Here is a 15,956-nt window from a genome sequence, read left to right as displayed (position 1 = left end):
TGGTTCGATACCAACCCAAATAAGGCGGGCAGTGTTAAAATCGACCATGGAGTACTGTCTGTGAACATTAACAGAACTTGGTATGATGACGACCCTTACATTTTGGCGAACATGGCAACACAAATTGTGTATCTAGATGACCCTAAAGCCGGGAGCAGCTGGAAATTTGTTCAGAAGATGGATCATAGGAACGTGTATGCTATACCAGAACTAGACCTAACTGACAACGACGTCGACAATGTGGCTGACCAACGTTTAGAATCATCAATGGAAATTGATGCGGAAACACTTCGAGATACACATGTTATACAAGAACCGTTTCAAATCCAAGGAGTGTCTTCAATTGAAATACCGATTCAGTCAATTACAATTGACCTCAGGGATCTTCCAAGATTCGATGTTGCAGTGGGCATGAGCAGCGAAGATGATGTAGTTATAGTAGACGAGGAGGAGGAGGATTGGGAGACCGAAAGTGATGATAGCGACGATAACAAAAGTTATTATAGTTCAGATGATGAATAATTACATTTGTTCTAATTTTATTATGTTAGTGTACAGACTTTGTGTAATACAAATGTTTGAATATATATAGTACAAATATCCAAACCTTATATATGTGCACAACTCAAACTTTATTCAAATAAATTTAGTTATAACACATTTGTAAATCAATATATCCAAACCCTTTTAATAATCATTTTTAATTTTTGTTTTTGACAAAACACATTTATAAAATGAAAATGATACAAAATTTGTTATAAAACATTGATTGATCAATAAATATATCCAATCATTTTTATACAAAGTATGAAAACTATTGACAATAAACATTTTTCAAAACTGAAAACCCTTGCGCGACGAAGTGGACATCGTTTGCGCGACGAAGGAAAACTCGTCGTGCAAAGTTTGCGCGACTCAAAATACACTAGTCGCGTGAAGTTAATTAATTGCGCGACAAAGTGTCCCCCGTCACGCGCGAAAGTTTGCGCGACGATAAACATTTGTTCGTCGCGCAATATATATTATTTTATAATATATATTATATATACACATATATATTTGAAATTGACGATCGAGTTAGAGTATTGTTTCATATAGGGTCCTGGAGTGTGGGTGTAAAAATTCATCAAAATCGGAATTAAAATAACCGTTAAATCATGAGTTATCATTTATAACCGTTCAAAAGTTTTGTCCCGTTACTTGATCTCTGAATGTTTTTTTTTTTTCGATTTTTGGGGTCTAAGATCTCGAAGTACAAATAAACGAGTTTGGCGGCTGGATTGCTGAAACAACTTTCGTAGAATGCGTTTGGCATAGCAACCATATATTCACAAACAATAACTAGTTTACTTATACATTCGTTAAACATAACATAACATGATGTCATATCACCCTAGTGTAAACATCTGAAATTGAAGATCAAATTGACCAATTGTATTCATATAGGGTAAAGAAAAGTAGCTGCAAAAAATTACACAAATCAGAGCTAAAATAACCGTTAAATCTTGACTTTTCATTTACAACCGTCGACAAGTTTCGTCCTGTTCCTCTATCTCTGAATGTTTGTTTTTTTCGATTTTTGGCATATACGATCTTGATTTGTAAAAAAACAATTTTGCCGGTTGGATCATGAAAACTAGTTTCGGGTTTAGGGTTTCTGCGGTTTAGGGTTTAGGGTTTAGGGTTTACGGTTCATGGTTTGCGCGACGAATAAACGTGTTTGGTCGCACAAGGCAGCGCGACAAAGTGTATACTTCGTCGCGCAATATAGCAAGAACTTTCACATTTCAGTCTCTCCCTCCTCGGATACTTAGCGAAATTTTTTTTTGGAAGGTTTTGCGCGACGGAAAGAGTGGAATCGTCGCGTCATACCAGCCAGAACTGTCACATTCCACTCTCTCCCTCCTTGGACACTTAGCGAAAGTTTTTTTTCGAGGTTTTGCGCGACGCGGTACGTATACGTCGCGCAAGAGTTCAATCTCGCCCCCAAACCCTAAACCCAAATTTTTTGGCGGACTGCCAACATTGCGCGACAAAAAAATATATTGCGTCGCGCAAGAATTCCAAATTTTTTTGTGATTGCGCGACGAATAGAATTCTTGCATCGCGCAAGAGTTCAATCTCGCCCGCCAAACCCAAATCCCAAATTTTTTGGCGGACTGCCAACATTGCGCGACGAAATTTAACTCATGCGTCGCGCAAGAATTCAATCTCGCCCGCTAAACCCTAAACCCCAAATTTTTAGGCGGAATGCCAACATTGCGCGACGAAGTTAATCATTTCTGCGTCGCGCAAAAACTATATTTTAACATTGCGCGACGGAAGATATATTTTTTTCGTCGTGCATGGGTCATTTAAAATTTCTTGCGCGACGAAATCTCTTGTTCGTCGCACAAAATCGAATAAAATTTCAGAAACCACGCGATGGCCTCCTTCTTCCCCAGTTTCTGAAAATCCTCAGCTCCGCCGTCTCTCTCCCCGCCGCCGCCGCTGCCTCCTCCCCCGGTGGAATTGGACCGCGCCCGCGACGAAGGTGGTACCCCGGAGCTCCCCCGCCGTCACCGTCGAGCCAGCCGCCGCGTTTTCTTCGGTTTTGGCCGAATCTCCTCCGCCGTGATTCTCCCTCCTCCGGCGACCAATTCCGCCACCTCAAGTATGGTTTCTGTCCTATTTTTCATGCTTTAGCTGAATGTTGGGTAGGATTTGTGAATTTGTTGCACTAGGCCGCTTAATTTGAAACCCTAAGTTTTGGCCGGATTTTGATTTTAAATTCCGGCCTCTTCCGGCCATTTTTCGGGGTATGCCCGAGAACAAAAGTGGCTCCAATTGATGTTTTGAACCTAGGGTAGGAACCTTGGCCCTTAGTTTTAAGAATTTTCCGGCGATTGGTATCGCTTTGGACACCCGCTTGGGGCGGCGCGTGGGGCGGCGCGTGGGGCGGCGCGTGGCTGACTGCAGCCACCTGAATTAGGTCCTACTGCAATCCTGTAGTTGTCACGAGCGCATAGGTGTTTTCGGATTGGAATTTGGTTACCGTTTGCGTCTCGAATGGATTTTGCCGATTGTGCGATTTCTGGGGTTGTTATGTTCGGACCGTTGGATCGAACTCAAACTCACGTATGGTGTACCTTGTATTTCTTGGATCGTCTACGATTCGACGGATCGTGGATCGGAGTCCCGGATTCTCCGAACTCGCAAACCCTAGGTCAATAATGTGAATAAAATTGTATGTGTTTTCATATATTTGTATATTTTATTAATTTGTATGTGTATTAATGAAATTGTGCAGATGTCAGACCTGATTACACGTCGTAGGGCGGTGACGACCACGCAGGGTTCGGAGCCCCCGACTCAGCTGACAGCTGCTGCCACTGCGCCAGCATTGATGGACCACTTGGCAGTTGGGCCTGCGGGGTCCCAGGCGCCTGCCTCATCAGCGTCATCAGTGGCGCAGCCTGTTTGCGCCAGGCGGCGTCATCGGCCCGCCAACACCACCGACGCCACATCCACTTCGGGGTCACAGCCAGGTATAGTTTTCCTTTTTCTCCATTTAATTTTATTGTTATTTCTTGTTTTTGTGTGTGTGTGTGTGTGTGTATTTGATTGTTCAATTTGTTATTTATTTAACATTCATGTCATCCTTCTTTGCAGCCAAGAAGAACACCCGAGGGCCGTGTCGGCAGTTGAAGACGGCGAAGGTCACCCGGGTGACCAACAGTCGTATTGACATCGGATACGACGAGCGACATCGGGTTGCACCGACGGCGGAGTTGCATAGCTCCTTGGCCCACGACATTGGTCATGTCATTCGGAGCTATTGCCCGATGCAATGGAAGTCTTGGAAGGTGATGCCTGACGAGACCAAGACTGAGGTTCGCGTCTAGTTGTCGGTATGTAGGCCTTTTCATTCTTTTTCTTTCAAACGTTAAATTTATATTATTTAAATGTATGTAATTAATTTATTGCAGACGAACTACAACTTGGAGGACCTTGATGAAGAGTCGTTGGTGTACGTCAACAGACTCTTCTCTGAGAGGTACAAGCAATGGAAGAGCGACTTGCACCACCATTTTGAGGCGTTCGATGATCCGCAAGTCGCTCTTCAAGAGGGGTGCCCGAAAGAGCTTGAGGGGCGGGAGGATAGTTGGGCATGGCTCTGCGCTCATTTTCAGGCGCCCGCTTTTGTGGTAATTTTTTATATTTATTTTTATTTTCTTACTAATGTTTATTTACTTTTTTTTATTTAATTTAAATTTCAACTAATACATTTTATTTTTTGTATAACAGAATAAAGCCAAAGTCAATAAGGGCAATAGGAAGAAGAAGACTCTTCTCCATCATTCGGGTTCCAGGCCCTTCTCCTATAGGATGGATGCCCGGCGTCAGGTAATAATAAAATAAATTTTTTTTATTTTTTAATTTTTAATTATTCTTAATTTATTTTTTCGTTCTAATAATTTTCTTCTTTTGTTCAATTTAGGGAGGGTCCAAATTCCCAGAGATCGACGTATTTGGCGACGTTTATGTTCGACCTGGGAATGAATTGGCCGAGTCCCTTCATGTAAGTGTTATTTATTTTTAATTCTTATGTTACGCATTCAACTTTAAAGGTTATTATATGAGAATTTATATTTTATGTTATGCTAAACAGACGACGATGGTGGAGAGGAGCCAGTTGGTTCTTCAGGAGTCTGCCTCCCAACTTCCTCCCGATACTCCGCTCGAGGCTGTGGATCCTCCACAGGATGCTGGGTTTCAGATCTTGACGGAGACATTGGATCAGACTCTAGGGAGGAGACCGGGGACATATTGTCGAGGGATGGGGAATGCCAGGCGGAGGGAACCCAGACACCGTTCATCAGCGCAGTCAAACAGTCAGGTCACTGCTTTGACAGCAGAGGTGGCCACTCTTCGGACCCATCTGTCGGTCCTTATGCAGTCCCTCGCACAGTCCGGCATTCCAGTCCCAAATTTTGATGTGCCGACCTCCGAGCCCGTGCATCCCGAGCATCCCCACCAGACCTCCGACCCGGTGAACGCCCAGACCTCCGACCCAGTGAACACCCAGACCTCCGACCCGCATATTGGCGACGACTCGGTTGATTTTGATGCATTATTTCATTAGTGTATTTATTTTATTTGTAATACATTTATTTTATTTTATAACAACATTTTATTCTAATTTATTTTTATTGCAATTTCATTGTTTAATCAATAAAAAAAACCAATTTTATTTAAAATAAAAAATAAAAAAATAAAAAAATAAAAAAATTTGTAATATAACGTTTGCGCGACGGCAAATATGTCGTCGCGCAAACCCGCATGGAACAAAAAAAAATAAAAACATCATCTTTTTTATTTCTTTTAATTCTTGCGCGACGAATACATACGTCTCGCAAACACTTTGTGCGCGACGAAAAGTTTCGTCGCGCATGTTAGCTGGGGCGACGAAATATACTTTCGTCGCGCAAATATAAGAGCGACGAAATCTTTCTCATCGCGCGAATGGTTCTGCGGCGAACTTCTGCGTCTCCGAACACGTTTTGCGCGACGATATATTTTCGTCGCGCAAAGATATGTGCGTCGAATACTGGATCGTCGCGCAAAGTTTATGCGACGAACTGTTGTTCCGTCTCCATACCGTTGGTGCAACGCTGGTTTACCCGTCGCACAGTCTTGCGCGACGAATGGATGTACCTCGTCGCGCAAAGGCTTTCTTCACGATCTTCGCGCGACGGAATACGCGCGACGAATTTTTTGTCGCGCTGATGTTAGTGCGACAACATTCGACTTTGCGCGACGTTTTGTTATGCGTCGCGCAAAGACTAAAATGTAGTAGTGGAAGGTGTTTTTGGTGGGCCTGGTATTAGCAATCCCATCTAAGATTAGGATTAGATGAAACAAACATGATACTAAATTTAGTCCAAGCCTGTGTAACAAACGACCCCTTAGAGTCTAGAGACTCGTTCTCCCCCTCCAAACCTATCCAAACATCATCCAATTTCATTGGTTTTTGGAGCGAATCCTTGCAAATTGTGGAGGGCTCTAGTTCATTCTAAGGTAAATTTGTATGTATTTCTGTGTCTCAATCTCTGTGTGTTGCTTGTTTCATCTTGCTTCAAGCTTTGGTTTTGTTATGAATGATAACTTTTTTCTGCTTTAATGTCTGCGTGTTTGAAGATAGGATTTTTATCTTAAATGTTTCTTTTTCCCTATGATATGTAATTATTACATTTTTGTCACCCATATTCTTACGACGGAAATATTTGCCTTCTGTTATTCTCTTGGATGTTTTAGATCTGCACGCAGTTCTTGCAGCAAGAATCATGTAGGTACAGGGTAGATGTGCGACATATAATTAGCAGCCTCGGTTACTAGTTTGTAACATTTTAATGAACATGGAGGAATTAGATGTTTCCAGATTTGTAGTGATAAGGCATTACCTTTCTTCTTTTCATCATAGGTACTTAAAATTCATTACCATGGCCTTAGTTTTTTCAGTTTGTTATGTTAGGGAGTGGGTCTCCAACTGGCGGAAGGTTTAAGATTGACATCAACTGTCAAGAATCATTGTACATTTAAGATTACAAATATCCATGTAGAATTCGAAAGCCAAGAGTTAAAATTATGAGAATTTGATAATGGAGAAATATAAATTGTGTAGTTAGATTTGGTTTAGTTCCCGCTTTCAATATAATTGAATCCAATGTAGACCATGAACGTATGTAGCCATTAGTTTTGTTGGAACTTGATAGTATTGCTGAAATATTGAAGGAGGATTATCCCTCTCTCTTGAACTGGTTATCTATTCTGGTAGATTCTCTCTCTCCTCTCTCTAATGCCGATGCTTTTATTTGGCAGATAATGTGATTAAGGAGGCTTACAAAGGCAGACATAGGCCCATAAAGGGTGTTTTATTTGGAGCTTCTAATTCATTGATGTTAGATATGTTCAGTTTTAAGTACCAAGTTTTGTTTTTTTTTTTGTTTTTTTTCAGTTATTGTATCTAATCACTATATTAAATGGAAATGAAATTTCACTTTGTTATTTAATATATACATTAAATAATATTATATATATATATATATATATTGAAAAGGTCTGAAATACCATACTATATTAAGTGGAAATGAAATTTCAGTGTGTAATTTTTTTTATTTATTTAAACAATTGGCATTGAGTACAGTTTTCAAATTGTGTTTATAATTTTTATATTTTGAAATTGTATGCTTAGCTCACATCTGTCAAATCATTCTATCTAGTAATTTAGTCACTTGTCAAAATAAAAGCACAAATACTTGGCGTTCGTGCTCTAAATGTCTGCCACAAAGTAACACATTTGTACACCCACTACTTCAAAGTGTTTATTCTCAAAATTAGGGGAAGATTTATTCTGTTAGAGAATAGGATTCCTTTCCAATTAGAATTAGGAGATCTAATTAAAGACAGCGAAGGGGGCCCGTTTAGATTGATCTGCAAATAGGGTAGTGTCAAGTGATAAGCTACGTGTCATAAAAATAGGAGAGCAACAGGGTGGGCACAGGAAAATTGGACTGTATAAAGCCCGATTGCCGTGACTTACAAGCTACCACGTAACAACGGCACACGGAAAACCCTACAAAGCTTTTGGGAAAGCTTCACACTTAACCTCTCCTATGGCGACTGAAACTCCAGAGCAAGCCCGGGCAGCCTACGGAGTCCAATCTCTTTCAATCTCCGAGCCTGCACAATCCAGTTCATCAAACCCAACTATCCAGTAAGCTTCTCTCGCTTTTCTTATCATTTTCTTAGGGGCCGTTTTGAAAAACACACAAAATCAATTTCAGAAAACATATTCAGATTTGTGCCTTGAGTTTGGAAACGTGGTGTTTTCAAGATTTGGGGACACGGAGGCTGATCGTTGCTTCCATGCGTGTATTATGAAGCATGGATACGCCAATTTAGTGGCGTATCCTGCATCGGATACTCGTTTGGATACGTATGTATCTGACATTCCGGACACGAGTACCTGACTTTTCAGATACATTCTTCCGGGCGAAGTTTGCTGTTGAGGGGCTGTTGAGCCCCTGGGCACTGCGTGTGAAGAGGGAGAGAGATCGGCGCGCGAGGAAGAAGATGTCGACTACAGGATTTGTAATTTTTATTTTTTTATTTTTTTATTTTTTTACATAGATCTGTTTATGGGTTTGGGTCTTAAGCAATAGTATTAAAATGAGTTTTGGGTAACGATATGTTAGAGTGAAAAAAGCTATACAGGCCTAAAAAATATCAAAAATCAGAAAAAAAAAAAAGAAAAAAAAAAAGAAGCCCAAAATGCTACGTACTATATTTATAATTTTCAATTTTTTAATTAAAAATTTGTTTAAAGATATATATATTTATTAATATATTAATATATATTTTTAATAACCATATCCATAATAGTTTTTGAAGATTTATTCTCCTGTCGTGTCGTATCTCTGTATCTCTGTATCGTGTCATATCGTATAGTAGTATTCGTATTTGTGTTCGTGCTTCATATCCTAAAGTTTCATCTATGTGCATCAAGAAAGCCTGGATTTGAGAACTGCTCTGTTGATGGACATCCTGAAGTCTCTAGAGTGCTTTAAACTGATTTACTTATAGTAAATTTAGGTTTTGCCAATAAAAAAACTTTCACTTTTGGAAAAAACCAAAACTTTTTCAAAAAAAACAAAAAAACCTCTCAACTTTCAAACCAAAGACATGCAAATGTAAAGGATTCCTTAGGAAATCAAAAAATAAATAAGGGCAATTTTGTCCATTTTGGCTTCTTTTACAAATATTCTCTCTCCTTTGGTTTTTTCCAAAGTCTCCCGATAATGAAAATATAACCCACAATCCTTAATTTAAATCGATCATTTAAAATAATATTGTCAATTTATCAATAGGATTAAAGTTTTTTATTTTATTTTATGAAGGAGTGAATGCACTAATGCTGAATTTAGTGAAGAATTGTTTTCCAATATTATTTGCCAATTTATATTAATCATTCTTGTTTTTTTTTTTTTTTTTTCCTGTATCCATACCAAACACGTTTTTATTGTTTCGTTTTCAAAAGCTGTTTTTCGATGAAGTTATTATACACATTCTCAAATTTTGAAAATGCAAATTCATTTTCTGAAAACATTACCAGATTGGCCCAGATGTTTCTAAATTTTTCCGTTGATATGAACTTAATTCAAACTTGTGGGTGTGATTTTGGTGAAGAATGAGTTTGGAGGAGAAGTACCAGATGTTGAGGAGCTTGGCAGACGAATGTATCCAAGAGGACGAGCTTCGGAATTTGCTGGCTCATAAGCCTGAACCCATCGCCTATGATGGGTTTGAACCCTCCGGCCGAATGCATATTGCTCAGGTGTTTTTTCAAATTTTCTTTAGCAGTCATAAAATTCATAAGACATAATTGATGTTGATTATATATCTGTAAATTTCAATAGTTGATTTTGAACAAGATTTGATACATTTTGTGGAGAGAAGGTACTCAAATTGAGATTATGCAGTGTGTTCTTCTCGTGTATTGGTTATTTGGATTGCAATGGACTTTCTTGTGTTTTGAAAGAATAATTGTAGTAAGAAATTTAAGGGGCCGCATGTTTTCATTATATCATTGTTAATTTTGTGAGGTTCAAATGTGTTGTTGTCTAGGGGGTTATGAAGACCATAAATGTGAACAAGATGACCTCCGCTGGCTGCAGAGTGAAAATATGGATTGCAGATTGGTTTGCAATGCTAAACAATAAGATGGGGGGTGATCTGAAAAAGATAGAGACTGTTGGGCGCTACATGATAGAGATATGGAGGGCTTCTGGGATGAATTTGGAAAATGGCAAAGTTGAGTTTTTGTGGTCTTCAAAGGAGATAAATGCGAGACCAGATGAGTACTGGCCTCGTGTGATGGACATAGCTCAAAAGTATACAGTTCAAAGGATAACTAGGTAGCTACCCTATTACGATGCTTATTGTGCCCATTATATATATACACATATGCGTGTGTGTGTGTTGAATATGGACTTAAGTATTTTTTTTCCTTCTATATATCCAGGTGTTGTCCGGTTATGGGTCGAAATGTGGAAGAAGATTTAACTGCAGCCCAAATTTTCTACCCATGTATGCAATGTGCAGATATATTCTTCCTTCAGGTGCTCGCTGTTTTACTTTTGGATATTTTATTAATGCTTATAAGATAGAAAACTGCTAGATTTTTGCTATATGGAGAAGAATGAAGAACATCATATACCTTTCAGGTGTTTTGAACGCATGATTTGCCTTATTGTGCACAATACTCAAATTAAATAGTGGATGTTTACAACTTTTATGAGCATACTTGTAGAGGTCAATATATTTTCTTGCTATAAATCTGCTGTTTGTGCTCTTGTGTGATCATGGATTTTGTCATTTGGCTAGCTGATCTGCCCTTTGTTCAATGTTTTTTTTCCCAGTCTTAGCTCTTATCTTTCAAGCATTGTTAATCAAATTGATAATTTGATACATGTTTTATTTTCCACCAACAGAAGAGAGAAAAAATGTTCGATTTCAACAAATATGTCATGGTGACGTGTGAAACGTTTTTTTTTAATAGGCTGACATCTGCCAGATGGGAATGGATCAGCGTAAAGTGAATGTTCTTGCAAGAGAGTATTGTGATGAAATCAAAAAGAAGGACAAGCCTATTATCTTGTCACACCGTAACATTCTAATTCCTATTAGTATTTTTGCTGTTGCAATGCTCTACTGTTTTGTGCTTTAAAATGAGAGTACTTACATAGTATTTGTTTGTTTTTCTTAATGATGATTTGCAGACATGTTACCTGGTTTGCAGCAAGGGCAGGAGAAGATGTCTAAAAGTGATGTATCGTCCTCCGTATTCATGGAAGATGAAGAGGTGGGTTGTTTTAAGTTAGGGGCTTTAGCTTTCATTTTCAATGTATGCCACCAAATATTTATTCAATTTTTTGATATATATCACTGAATCTCAGGCGGAAGTGAATTTGAAGATAAAGAAAGCTTACTGCCCTCCAAATGTAGTTGAAGGGAATCCATGTATGGAGTACGTGAAATATCTCATCCTACCTTGGTTCAATGAGTTCATTGTAGAGCGCTCCGAAGAGAATGGGGGAAATCAGTAAGTGATAGACTTTAGATTTATACTGGTAAATATAATTTATTTAAAAAGCTTTTGCTTGGTTACCCAATTGAACCTCGTATTGGTTGTAATTGTTCCTTTTGCTTCCCCCCAATACAGGAGCTTCAAAAGCTTTGAAGAATTGGCTGCTGATTATGAAAGTGGTGAGCTACATCCAGCTGACCTTAAATCAGCTTTATCAAAAGCATTGAACAAAATACTGGAGGTAGGCTTAATTATATATATATGCAATGTTGTTTTGAATTTGAACAAAATACTGGAGGTAGGCTTGACTTTGTTTTTCCTGAATGCAGCCTGTACGCGCACACTTCAAGAATGACGAAACTGCCAAACAGCTATTGCAAAGTGTCAAGGTATTTTCTGGTTTTGCCTTTAGATAAAAATTTGTTTTCTTCATTACATATATCTCAGAATTATTAGTTCAAAGTTGCCTTAATTTATTAGTTGGAGGAAAACTCAACCACGCTGTTGTTTGGTTTTGTAGAAGTATAGAGTCACCAGGTGATGAATGCAATGGAGCTCAGATTCTCTCATATTTGCCCTTCTGCTCTATACTAATTGGTGGATGAGAAGACCATCTAGCATGCATGTCGTTCTTTGTTTTCTCGGTATCTCCGACTAATAAGTAATGTATATCATCTAGAAAAGTACTAGCAAAGGTGCCCGCGCGATGCTGCGGGTTTTAAAACCATCTGAAATATGTATAAAGTTATGAAAATATGTAGCAAGTTTAAGTTACAAAATAAAGACTAATAACATGTTTTATATGTTGCTTGTTATCTTTCAAAATAGAAACATAACAAAGTGAAACAAATTGAAGAGCAGAAAAGGAGAAGGGGCAAAAGGGAAGAGTAGAAAAGGTTTAGTGGAGGGCATTTTCGGCAATTCACTGTGCTGAAGAGAAAACAAAACTGAAAACAACATTAAAAAAGAGGAGCATTCCCGTCATTGTACTCGAGCTTAAGAACAGTGTAGGGTGGATTGAGCTTTAGTATATATATATAATTTTTGCAGTCTGTTATTTGGAGAGATGTTTGCTATATTAACATGCGGAGCACATCCTTGCGATGACTGGCCACATGAGTATTTTCCCAAGCAAGTTTTTAACTCTGTTTCCTTTTAAGAAAATTTGCTGTGGCAATGCCCTAAACCCAAATTAAGTAGATGTGCTGCTTTGTTAGCTAGCCAAGAGGTGTAAAACGTTGAGAACGTTTGTAGACTGTTACATTGTAAGCAAATATTTCTGTGCATTACTCGAGATGAGTGTACAGATTTTATCTTCTTCATTCGTTTTAGGCTCTTAGAGCAACTCCACCCGTTTGCCCTTAGCCATGGCAAGGGTGGAGCTAGGGCAAGCACTATTCACGTGAATAGTGCTTGCCCTTGCAAATAGTAAATTGTGTTTCCACCCGTTGCCCTAGCTAAGGGCAATTACTATTCATTTTTTTGTTTTTTTCACAAATGTTTTAATAAAAATAATTAATTTAGATAATATTTTTGGATAATATTTTTGGGTTCGTACATATCAATATTTATTATAAAATTCATATCTCAATCGGAAAAAATTTTGGTATTTATAGAAAAAAAAAAGAGTATTTTTTTGGTTTTTTTTTTTAAAAAAATTCAATTTTTTTCATTTTTTTTATTGCACAAAAATTGGCTGCCGTTGGATTGGAGAAAAAAAAATCTGATCGGAGAGCTCAGAGTGCGACACGTGGACTTTTAGTGGTACTGTAGCACTGCGGGGGCACTGTAGCGATACTGTAGCTAGCTGACGTCAGCGTGACGTCAGCAACCGAGTTTTGGACCTGGGGCTGGTTTGGCCTTCGGGCTGGCCCGAGTTGGTGGGTCCCACACCAAACTCGGGCTTGGGCTGCACGCTGGAGGGACTTTTTTTTTTTTTCTGCCCTTGCCTCGGGCTGGGCTCCTTCGCTGGAGCCACTCTAAGGCGCTGGAATGAGTATTGTATGAAAAGTTGCTTTACATTTTGAGTGTCGTCTATTTCAAAACTCTAACCAGATTTCTGCCTTAATTCGATCTTTACTTGAATTATGTAGCTAATCCTGGTAATTTACTGAATCTACTTAATCTGCATAATCTATTTTCAAACACACTTTTTTTGCCTTTGCCTTTAATTGGAACCCACTGGAAATCCCTTGGCAAGAAAATTCTCACAGGCAGCAAATTTTTTGTATGCCTTGGGTAAATTCACCTGGGTATTGGAAGTGAAAATTATAGATGCATTAGCTGACTTGGGTTCTGAAACATTGCCAAACCTATTTTTGGGCTAAATCCACTCTTTTGCAGCTTGTAGCCCAGCCCACCCCCTATTTGATATAGTTCTCTAAACCAGATTTGGAGCCTATGCATTTAGGCTAGTGCATCTACTCGTATTTTGTTAAATTTAAATCACTTAAATAATTTAACGATTTAATACTAAACACATCATCAAACATTTGAATCATATTATTTTATTTTATTTTAATTTTCCAAAACTCATTAAACCCTATCCTTAACCGCGTTGAGAGGCTGCTTAGTTTTAACGCAAGCGTGTTTCTTTCTTTTTCTCCCGCGCACACGCAATACTAGCACTTCAAGCACAAACACTTGAATCTGCTATACCACGTACCACTCCAAGCACACACACACTACCACCCAAAGCATAGACACTATCACTGTTAAACCAAATATGTTAGGCATATTCTAATCAGTGCGCGTCAAATCATATCATTAATTACGAACTCTTTACATCGAACCAAATAAATTAAGAAATCTAAATGAACAATGCTATACAAACTCAACCCCACGTCCCAAACCCAAGTCCAAACCAAATAGCCACTCCCTCACCACACATCAATAATGAAAGTGGAAAAACAAAATCACAATAAAGTGTTTGTGTCGAAAACACACAATATATATGAACAAACAGATCATACAAGTCGTGTTTTCATATGTTCAAATAATAGCTCATCGGTTTGCTATGTTACAAGAATATATAATATATAATGATGGTTGGAATATTAGAGTAAATTAACTTTTTATGCTGGTTGTCTATAGTAAAAACAACACTTCAAGAATATAAAATGTTTATCTAAGATATTGGAGTGAACTAAATATGTTTGATAATTGTAAGAATATAAGCTGTTTGCAACCAACCAAGCTTTTTGGAGACCAGTTTCGGTACGAACTCTTTAAAGCGAGGGGTTAGATTTCAATGTATGCTACCAAATGAGAATTCAATTTTTTGACATATATCACAGAATTTCAGGCTGAAGTGAATTTGAAGATTAAGAAAGCTTACTGCATTCCAATGTCGAATGGAATCCATGTATGTGTTAATAGTATAAGTATAAGGAAGAAGAATTGAGCCTGAATGAAGAAGAAGACTATTGAAGAAGAACTCAGAAATAAGATGTGCCAACACTAACAATTATAGCTGTGACATGTGAACCACACGCCAATACTAACAAACTCTTAACTAACTATTACTGTTATCATTGCCCCTCAAACCCAGCTCTAGGTTGCCCAGCCTCATGTTTGCACAATGGCTCAAGAAAATAGGACTATGTAGTCCTTTAGTAAAGACGTATCTAGTTGTTCTTCAGTAGGTATATACTGGATAGTAAGATCATTCCTTTGCACCCTTTCACGCATGAAATAGAATTAATGTCGAGGTGCTTGATGCGTGAGTGATATATAAGATTAGAATTTAGAGCCAATGCAGACAAATTATCACATGAAATTGTAGGAGGCTCAAGTAAACATATTTTCAAATCCAACAAGACATGTCGAATTCAAGCTAAATCTGCAACTGTATTGGCCAATGCTCTGTATTCTGCTTCAGTCGAACTTTTAGACACAGATCCTTGCTTCTAGTCAGTTGACCAAAACTGACTAGGAAGATGAGAAGCAGTCAAAAGAGTAATAGAGGTTTCAATGAGATGTTTATTCTTCCTCTCAGCTAAATCATGTTGCTAAAGAGTGTATGGACAGGATAATTGAGGTTCAATGCCCTTAGAAGCCAAATAATCAGTGAACAACTTACTAGTAAACTCCCCACCTCTATCACTTTGCAAACACTTGACAACAGCAGTAAACTGAGTAACAAGCATGGCATGAAACTTGAGAAAAGTAGCATAAACTTCTGATTTATTATAAAGTGGATACAACCACATATAGACAGTACACTCATCAACAAAGATCACATAAAACCGTTAGCCATCAACATATTTCATCCTAGAAGGACCCACACATCACTATGTATTTTCTGAAATGGAATGGTAACTTTTACATGATCAAGGGAGTTTATGCATTTTGCCATTAAGACAATCAGAACACACGAAAAACCGAGAATCATCACAATAGGGAAGTTGAGCAGCTTTGAGCATATACTTCACCACTTCATTAGTTGGATGGCCAAACCTGTGACGCCACATGGAAGATTTAACCAGATGACCAAGAAACGCAACTAATTGAGACAGACGGCTGAGAATGTTGTATAAGAGATGACACAAAAACTGAAGATTGCAGAGACAATGGAGGATAGAGCCCCTGGCTACTCTTGCCTTGGAGCAGAATTTGCTTAGTGAGCTTGTCCTGTATATAAAATCCAAAAACATCAAAGATAATATTGCGATTGTTATCTTTACACAGTTAATGCACAAATAAGAGATTAGTCGTGAGATGTGGAACATGAAACACAGATGGAAGTGTTAAAAGAAGAAAGTTTAGCAGTTCCCATGTGACCAATTTGCAAACCTTCCCCATTGCCAACAGTCACCTTCTCAGCAAA

At 38.3% G+C, this 15,956-nt stretch overlaps 1 protein-coding gene across 1 annotated transcript; it reads left to right on the top strand.

The window, feature by feature from the left end:
• Positions 1 to 7,553: 7,553 nt before the first annotated feature.
• LOC117628096 (tyrosine--tRNA ligase 1, cytoplasmic-like) lies at positions 7,554 to 11,898 on the top strand. The gene is made up of 10 exons (XM_034360462.1): positions 7,554 to 7,756; positions 9,229 to 9,376; positions 9,667 to 9,956; positions 10,064 to 10,160; positions 10,601 to 10,706; positions 10,821 to 10,903; positions 10,998 to 11,143; positions 11,264 to 11,369; positions 11,458 to 11,517; positions 11,649 to 11,898. Exons 1-10 carry the CDS (start codon positions 7,656 to 7,658, stop codon positions 11,667 to 11,669), a joined length of 1,158 nt encoding a protein of 385 aa, XP_034216353.1. The 5' UTR covers positions 7,554 to 7,655; the 3' UTR covers positions 11,670 to 11,898.
• The last annotated feature ends 4,058 nt before the right edge of the window (positions 11,899 to 15,956 follow it).

Source organism: Prunus dulcis, chromosome 5 (assembly GCF_902201215.1).
Source record: "Prunus dulcis chromosome 5, ALMONDv2, whole genome shotgun sequence".
Taxonomy (NCBI): Eukaryota; Viridiplantae; Streptophyta; class Magnoliopsida; order Rosales; family Rosaceae; genus Prunus; species Prunus dulcis.
Note: the sequence above shows the minus strand (reverse complement) of the source record. Positions and strands in the feature narration are given on the sequence as shown.